Below are 8,802 nucleotides of genomic sequence, written 5' to 3' on the forward strand. Positions count from 1 at the left end.
AGGTGGAAGACAGAGTCTTCAGGAAATCTGAAAGAATTTGAAGATGATTTGGATCTACTTCTTGTGGCTGCCTGTATCAGACCTCCCTCATAAGAGGCAAGACCACTGCTTAAATGAGACAGAGACAACATTATTATGTGACCTATACACCAGGGTGACATTCCAAAGTCAAGTCACACTGAGAGCAACAGCACCAGGTACTAAATACCTGCACAAACAAGACCTATGCAGTAGCACTCGCAGATCTCCACGCAGTCCCGCAGCGGGGAATAAGCTGTTTCCAGAGTCCGCAGCGCCAGCGGCAGTGCAGCGAGATGGATGCTAAGCCCCAGGCTGGCTCTGCCCACAGTAATCTGTAGGGCTGACAGATTGAAATGCAGGAACAGTGTTTATGCAACTACATCTTGTTCTAATCTATTAGTTTATGTAACCTTTGCTCATGGACATACTGACTTATCACAGGTCTTGGGAATCAAAAGAAAATCTCATTTAACTCTCTCACGCCACAGCCTCTGGTTGCCAAAGAAACCAACAGACTGGCAGAGATCACATTTAATCTTTGAGGAAAAATTACATTGGTGGGGGGTAAAAAAGGTATCAACTAAAGTCCTAAAAACCCAGGTTATTTCTGCCATTCACAGTTATATGTGTTGATGGGATCTATTTGTTGTAGTTTGGGTGCCCAGCAACGCTGCCTGCAGCCCCTCATCTCCATGTCCCTGCCTGATTCACCAGCCTCAATAAAACTAGTTACATTTTAATTGGAAAAAAGGTCACCTCTTTCTAGACACCATTGTAGCTGAAGGTACCACAACTATGAAAGTCACAACTCACAAATAGAAGGAATTAGGTACAAAGGCAGAAGAACTTGAACACACTTAAAATGCCTGGATGTAAAGATCATTCTAGGGTTGCCAAATAGAATTAAAATTAAAATATGCTAGAATTACTGATCAGCAGAATCTACTGATGCTTGTGATTCTATAGCTATGTCACCTTTCACTACTTCTCTGTCCTCTGTCACAGGGTGCTCCTAGAAGCAGCATTCAGTAATAATATGCAGTAACTTGATTGCACACAGAATGGTATAAAAGGTGCCAGGCAAATGTTTCAAAGATGTCTCATTTTAAAATATACAAACACTTCCATTTCACTCACTCTAGTGGAAATGATAAGAATCACATGATAAATAGTGCAAATGAGTCACTTAAGTTGGCATCTCACGAGCAATGTGACAACACTGTTTTTAAATTAACACATTTTAGAAAACTGTTTTGTGATGGAATATTCTTCAGCTTGAGTGTCCTGACTTTTTCAATCCATTAAGAGACCATAGTCCCCATTTCCAACTTCTCTTTCTGTTTTTCAGAGGGTTTAAGAGCAATAGTACACAGATTTTCAGGCTTACCTTTTCTACACATTGCTTCCAGTGACCCCAATCTGCCTTTTCAGCACCACTTTCAGCTCTGTCAAAGCAAGAGGAAAGCCTCCACCAGGGCAGCCACAAAAAGGGTATCATCATTCCAGTGTTCCAAACAAGGCCCACAACCTGCCACCATGCAAGGAAATCATCTATAAGCAATGTGCTGTCAGACACACAGTAAAAACTACAGGATCAGGTATCTCCCCAGATGAGGAGCTGCCCAACTCCATGAGAATGGGGATTTTCATCAACATGACAGGAACGTGCCACCAGAGGTGGGAAAAGAACATGAAGAAAAACATACCTCAGAAACAGGTATTCCTGTTTGGGGGCCTGACTCCTTACTTCTGCTGCTAATACTACACAAGTGATTAAGAAGTGGGGAGAACACAGCATCCTTTGGCCTGTATTCTAAACCAGGATATCTTGGTGACTTATCTTGAATAGTAAGTACAATTTCGTAGCTACAAGTGGAATTCTTACGAGGACTTTTAAAAAGGCCAAGGTTTTACTCTTAGAAGCAAGCCCTGGATATGCACACTCAAAAACATGTAAGTCCTCTTACGAAAAATCCATCAGGCACTGAGAACATTTGCATACAATATCTGGGTCCACAAACCATGAAACTCTCAGCTTGCTCTCAGCTGTTCCAGAGAGAAACATTCTCTGGGAAAACAAAATTCTTTTTCAAATCCAGCAGGTGAGAAACAACTGAATCAATATTCACAGCATCAGTGGAGAAGCAGTGAGTGTGAACCAAGGCTGGAACTTTAAGGCAACAATATAGACCTGAAACAAAGGAGCTTGTTGAAAAGCCCAAACTCAGGCAGGCAGACTTTGGACAGCTCTGGATTTCTGGTACAGTAGTGAAGTCACAGCACGTCACAGATTCATAGAAGGGTCAAAATCACCATCAGAATACACTATGGCTTGAGAAAGTATTACATGAATTTCTAAATCTAATCAAGTTGGGAGAAAATGTTGCAGACCAGGGTGAAACTGATTAAATTGGCTTAAGGTGATTAAGTTTATTTGCCAGCTTATGCTGGATAAATACTACATCAATAAATACCAAGACAATTAAATATTTCAAAGGGCTCACAAAAGAATGCACCAGTCTAAATCATTCAAAACCTCTTAAAGCAGTGCAATAACTTCTAGATACACAAAAGTAGAAAAGGAAAGAGGGGGAGAAAAAACCAGATGCCCACTAAGAATTTAATAAGATAAAAACATACATATAAAAATACACTTTGTCAATTTATCAATATTACAGCAGCTGTATATACTATCAGATACTCCATACCAGTCCTTTAGGGTTTTTTAATAAGTTAAAACCAAAATCCTTTCTTGTATTTTTAAAGAGATTTGCTTCCTTGAGCCAATTCATTTTTCTTCTGTTTGCCATCTGTGAGCTTCTGTGGTCACTCAGTTACTGCAGAGGTCAATGCTCCAAAGATCAGGATGAAAATCTAGCAGATGGAAATCCTTTTGCAAAGGGTAGCTGTTTTCATCCAGCACAAAGTGGCTCCTAATGGCCAACAAATAGGATGCTTCCGTATCAGCCAGCAGCGAGTGACACAGATCTGCTACTACCGAGCCGTAGGTTATAGCTGAAGAGGGCACTGCAAAAGACAGAACAAACCAGTTTACTCCTCATTTTCACCCAACATTCACATTCCACCTCCACGAAAGCTACTCTGAATTAGTGGAAGTGTAGCTCAAATAGGAAAATAGCTTTTGGATGTAATCATTTTTCAAAAACAGTGCTAAGACTGTTTCTCATTAAACTGTAGCACCCATGAATCAGGTAGAAGACCTCTCCAGAAGTCAGTCAGGACATATCAAGGGAAGCCTGTCTGACACACTGCTCAGTTACTGACATCATGAGAGCGTGTCAGCTGATTCCAAAACCTGCCAAGAGATGCTTTTGCATATGAGGAATCCATGTCATCTCTGATTATTTCATTATGTAACATGTAATAACTGTTGACACCATCTCAATTCTAGCTGTGAGAACACCAAAATGTTCTCTTTGAGTTTGTGGGGGGTTTTTTGGTAAGTCTCATACAACATGAGCAATCATCCTGTTTCCAAAACCATCTCAGCCCAGTTCTAAATAGCCCGTAATTAAAACTTGTTCTTTGACTGTGAGTGTTGCTGCCTGTCTCCGCCACGCATACTCATGACACAGTACCCACTGATCTGCTGAGCCAGTCTGCAGGAATATTGAGGAAGATCTTTTCCATCAACTCGGACACCACGTGAACATAAATTTCGTGCCCTCCATCTTCTACTGTCATCAAGGCAGGTCTGGATCAGAAAACAAAAGACTTTTGACAGTTAGGGGCTATGGGTTTTTGACTGGAGCGACGTTTCTGAATGAAAGCCACACAAGGCAGTATCACCCTCCAGCATTTTCTCAGAGTAAAGGTGCACGCACCCCTTGTCTCACAGTGCCACCTGCTGGTAACTTTCTACCTCTGCTCCATGAGAGTGCTCACTGAAAACATTCATTAATAATATTTCTGCAAGGCTACAGTTGATTCATCAGCTTAAAATCACGGTGGTGTATTCACATGATTTCAAACTTAGGCCAAGATACTCAAGGAGTTTTCCTTTGGTCCTCAAGCCTCTACTTCATCTTAGGTTACCTACACAGTACTGAGTAAACCCTGTTACTGTACAACACAGTATTGAAAATAACTGAAGAGTTAGATTTAAACAAGAATATCACCTATAAATAATGACAATATAATTCAGCAATTCAAGAACAGCTCCTTGACAAACCCTTAAAAACCAGAAATTGCTAACCACACCTTAAAACCAGCATTTTCTATACACGGGAACTCAAAACACAAAGTTGTACTTCACATTATTTTAGGTTTATTTTGGTTACCTGTAGAATGTTTTCACTTTGTTGTATGGCAAGCATCTAATACATTGCTTGTAGATCAGGTTCTCATCCACCTGTAGTTCCAAACCACATCTGGCACACCCTGAATATATAATCATAGGCAGAGAAGCCAAAACACACTCCAGTGAAGTGTCAGCATGGAAGGTGAGTTGCTTGTACTGACCAGTTGAAATGGTAAACTTCAGCTCTGAGATACGGGCTCGCACTTGAATCACTCCTGCAAAAACAACAATTTCACTCAAATCCGCATTCAGTTTCATTTGTAAGTGACAGCAAAAGCGAGGGTTACAGCCGATTCAAAACCAAAACCATCATCGATAAAAGTCTGGATTTTTTCCTTTAGTCACATGCTCATGTTTAGAGACCATTCATGCAGAAAATTTTACTTGCTCACTTCATGTTTGACACCCATCTTCACAACCTTCTCAGTCTATCTGGGAAGGGGTGACTGTGTGTAAAGTGTAGGCTTTGTTCTCCTCTAAGAACTTTGCAATAGCAGTAGCTATTTCACTCTTGCTTTAGAGCATTCCAGTTTTGGAGAAACACTATTCAACAGCCTTTCAGTGGTTAATCACATCATTGCTGGACTGGCTGGGGTGGACAGCAGAAGGTGGCATTTCTGCCTGTCTTTGTACAGTACCATGTATCATGCCTAGCTCACCCCTGGGCTCACAGATTGAAGGCTGCATCCACAGCTTGGCTGGGAGCTGAGCAGCCTCCGGAATCAATTCAGACTCCCAGAACACTGCTAACTTACAAAAAAGCATTTTACTTGATCAAGAGAGCACCTATTTTGCTTAGTTACGCACTGCACAACAAGCACTGCAGAGCTATGGATATCAACTTCACCTGAGCATTTCTCCTCCAGATGTGCTGAGAGCTCTGTTATCTGCATTAGGGATGTTTCGCTTCTCTGAAACTTTTCTTTAAATTCAATTGCCCTTTTCTCATCATCAAACAAGCACTTGCAGGATGACCATGGAGTGGTGTGCAGTTCACAGTCACCCGACACAGAACTACGCTGGACCAGGAGGTATTTAAAGTCCCATATGTGACCTACAGAATAAAAAAGCAAGTAGATGATTTTACTTCCTATACCTTAGTTCAGTTATAGAAAGTCAAGGTCACCTACAAGACTGAGAAACAAACCAGGCATTTACTTCCTAAGTGTATCCATTGATCAGAAATAGCAACTCTTAAGTTAACTATTGAACAAAAGCCCAGTTCCACTGATTCAAAAGAACAAAGCCAGGAATAAACCAAACTTCAGTAGTAATTCCTGCAAGAGACACCTTTAGATGCAAGAGGTGCTTTTTAGAGCATCAGGGTAACACACCTGACATTGCAGGCAGGTGGAAAGGAGAAGAATGAAAATTAGGAGAAAAAACCTCAAACCCCACTGCTTCTGAACAAAGGAGACATGCTAAAATAGATATCAAATATGTTGCCCTTCCACAGGGAATATTTAAAGGTTGAATGGAAAAATGTTCCCAGCTGAAGCACTTTGAAGATATTCATAGCATCACAAAAATCCTTTCACAGCAACCTAACAGGTACAAGGACTTTACCTTTTTTCCTCTGCAGCTGAGGGCACCAGGCAGCCCCAGCTCCCCACAGCACCATCCTGTAGTGTTGATCTTGGTTCTGTTCTACTGTTAGAATAATTTTTCTTTGGTTGCCACCTCTGTAGCTATACACGGATTCTGAAAAAGTGAAATTCTGTGACTTCCACAGAAAAAACACACAAACCCCACAAGCCTCAATATTAAATAATGCTCCTATTGTATTTTAAGGCAGGATTACAAGCAAACAAGAATGCACCAGCAATTTCTTCAAGACAGAATGAAAACAATCCGATTTCTTCAGCAACACCAATCTAGCTGGAAGGCATGCATAAAGCACATTTTACTTTCATCCACCTAAATACTCTGCACTAGACCCCCATTTGAAGCAGCAGGTATCTGAGCATCTTTCAGCTCCCACTCATCTGGACTGGTGTAAGTGGGGGGGGGGGGGGCGGGAATCATACTCAATGCCTCAGCTACAGACTGTCATGATCAGAAGTTAAAGTTCCTGTAACTTCTGTGGAATTCTCTATTTATAATGAATAAACATGATACTGACAGCACCGGTAAAAGTTTGAATCTTATTAGAACAAGATGATAGCACAGTATGATCAAACTTGTACGCAAAGCTTGAAGTCAAGCACTGAGGAACTGTGAAACAGTAAAGATACCAGAACAGTTACACAGGGAAAAGAGGAAGACTCCTTTCCCAGGTGGGAACAGTGGCCTTAACTGCCTAAAGTGTATTAAAAAAACATGGCAAGACACTGCCTGAAATACTGTGAGAATGCCCAAAGGTAACTTGGTTTTGTTCATTTCAGGTGGAGAAAATACTGGGAAGCAGCTCTAAGGCCTGATTATGAAGAAATGGAAACAGATTATCAATTTTAACATGGACAATTGCCTCAGCAGAAGGAATCCTGAGAAAACTATTGAAGGTTTGGAAGCTGAAGTTCAGTGCATGACCTTACCTGTTAATACAGCAATGCTGACGATTTTCAAGACAGCGTGAACCAGCGTATTTGGCTGGAGCTGGTCCAGCTGTATGTACTGGACACTGTCCAGCCTCTGCACTGGTCTTTGTGGAATGTCTCTGAAGTGTGGCAATTCTGATGATATATATGCCAGCAAGCCATGAAGAATATCACCATCCACTACAGGATCAACTTACATGAAAAAACAAAGTTAAAGGGACACCTTTTAAGGGTATAAAATTTATCAGTTGGTACATGTTTACACTGACAAAACCAAAACTACTTCACAGTAATTCTAAGGCAAGAAAATTAGATGTGTAACACTTAAACCAAAATTAAATTGCACTTCATCTGCCTCCTCTTGGTGACATCCCAAAGTTCAGCTACATACAGTACTGTAAATTACACCCAAACCAGGAAGGATCTTCTCATAGTTGGTAAGAGCAGAGTTCATAATCATTTACCCCAGAACCTGCCTTAATTAGCTGGCAATAATGGGTCTCAAGAATAAATCCAAGTTCATGGTGCAAGAATAATACAGGCTCATGGTGCTACTTGCACTGTGTTTTCCCCTTCGTCTCCATCCCTCCATGGCTCAAGAACCTTTAAAGACTCTGTGCTTAGTGGCCTGCAATTAATTACTTTCCCTGAATAGATCTACTGACTCTAAAATCCTCTACGTTTTGCTAAAAATTTAATCCTTGTGAAATCTCAGACATCTCAGGTTGAGCCCTGAGTCTTAAACTTAGCTCAAAGAGTTTGGTTTTTCAGAGTTCAGACTGCTGAATGGTAACCCCCTACCTTCACCATCAGCTCCTCATATCTGCCTGACATCATGACATCTGCAGGTGCTCCTGCCATACCTCCCAGTGGTTCACATCTCCATTTAATCCCGTGTGTGAGGCACTGCCCACCAAACAGCGTACTTCACATAGCTGTTTTACCATGACTTTGTGGAAACTTGTGCACTACAATCTTACATTCTTCTGGATTGAGAGCCGAGCAGTTCCCCAGATTCAGTAACTGACTGGTAAACGTAGACTGCAGCATGATTTCTCCACACCACAGATCCTCACACATGACTATATCTACAAGAAAAAAGCAACCTTATCAACTGCTGTATCGATGATACTGAAGAGTATTGTACTTGACTGCAGAACCATCGTACGCACAGGTGTGAAAGACAGTTTGGAAGAGATCACTCAGTAACAAAGAGGGGTTTTTAATCTACCAACACCATTTACAATGAGTTTATTTTCTCTCAGAAGTTTGATGTAATTCTTAAATTTGTAAGGAACTTTCAACAAATAGAAAGAGGCTTCTTAAATTCTGGTAGTCACCGAACAATTTTGTATTGGTTACATCTTGTTCTACTTTACACAGGTATTCTAGAGATCCACGTTTTAACCAGGCAAATAAAGGAATTCTCACCTGTAAGCAGCACAACATCCCCAGGAAACACGGTGAGTGACCAGAAGGCAGCACCACGCCACAGCACCACCTTTCTCTCAATTCCTGACTGGTCAGTAACCACAATGGTTGCTACAGGAACTTTACTGGAAAATTTTGGTCTAGTCTTCACCTGTATTTCTTTGATATTACAAGGATGAACTATTGTGACCAAAACATCGTACTTCTGACTTTTGCAGCAGCAGTTACTAAGTGGTGATAGTTTCTTTTGAAGTCTCTTAAGCTCCATCATCCCCTCTTGATCCACTCTTGCCCCAGGACCAGCTGGAGAAGAATTCAGTTTCACTCTCTTTGATTTCAGCTGTCTGTTCAAGACGGAGTGAAAAATATGAAAGGAGTCTTCACACTTGTGGGCTCTCTTAGAGGAGCTGTTACAACAACTGTCTACTTGAGAGCACAATATTCCTGAGCTCAGTGGTTCTATATGGATTTCATTTACAAATGGCTCAGCAG

At 41.1% G+C, this 8,802-nt stretch overlaps 1 protein-coding gene across 1 annotated transcript in view; it reads right to left on the reverse strand.

Moving 5' to 3' along the window:
* The window catches only part of FAM35A (family with sequence similarity 35, member A), a 14,544-nt gene that overhangs the window by 4,651 nt on the left and 1,091 nt on the right, over nt 1–8,802 (reverse strand). The window contains exons 2-9 of the mRNA XM_010144106.1: nt 8,311–8,802; nt 7,860–7,967; nt 6,877–7,071; nt 5,909–6,043; nt 5,190–5,396; nt 4,323–4,557; nt 3,621–3,736; nt 2,875–3,048 (exon numbers count right to left, since the gene is read on the reverse strand). The exon at nt 8,311–8,802 is cut by the window's right edge and continues 2 nt beyond it. Of these exons, the coding sequence (XP_010142408.1) occupies nt 2,875–3,048; nt 3,621–3,736; nt 4,323–4,557; nt 5,190–5,396; nt 5,909–6,043; nt 6,877–7,071; nt 7,860–7,967; nt 8,311–8,802 (1,662 nt within the window). The remainder of the gene's footprint in view (nt 1–2,874; nt 3,049–3,620; nt 3,737–4,322; nt 4,558–5,189; nt 5,397–5,908; nt 6,044–6,876; nt 7,072–7,859; nt 7,968–8,310) is intronic.

This window comes from Buceros rhinoceros, unplaced genomic scaffold, assembly GCF_000710305.1.
Source record: "Buceros rhinoceros silvestris isolate BGI_N320 unplaced genomic scaffold, ASM71030v1 scaffold44970, whole genome shotgun sequence".
NCBI classification, from domain to species: Eukaryota; Metazoa; Chordata; class Aves; order Bucerotiformes; family Bucerotidae; genus Buceros; species Buceros rhinoceros.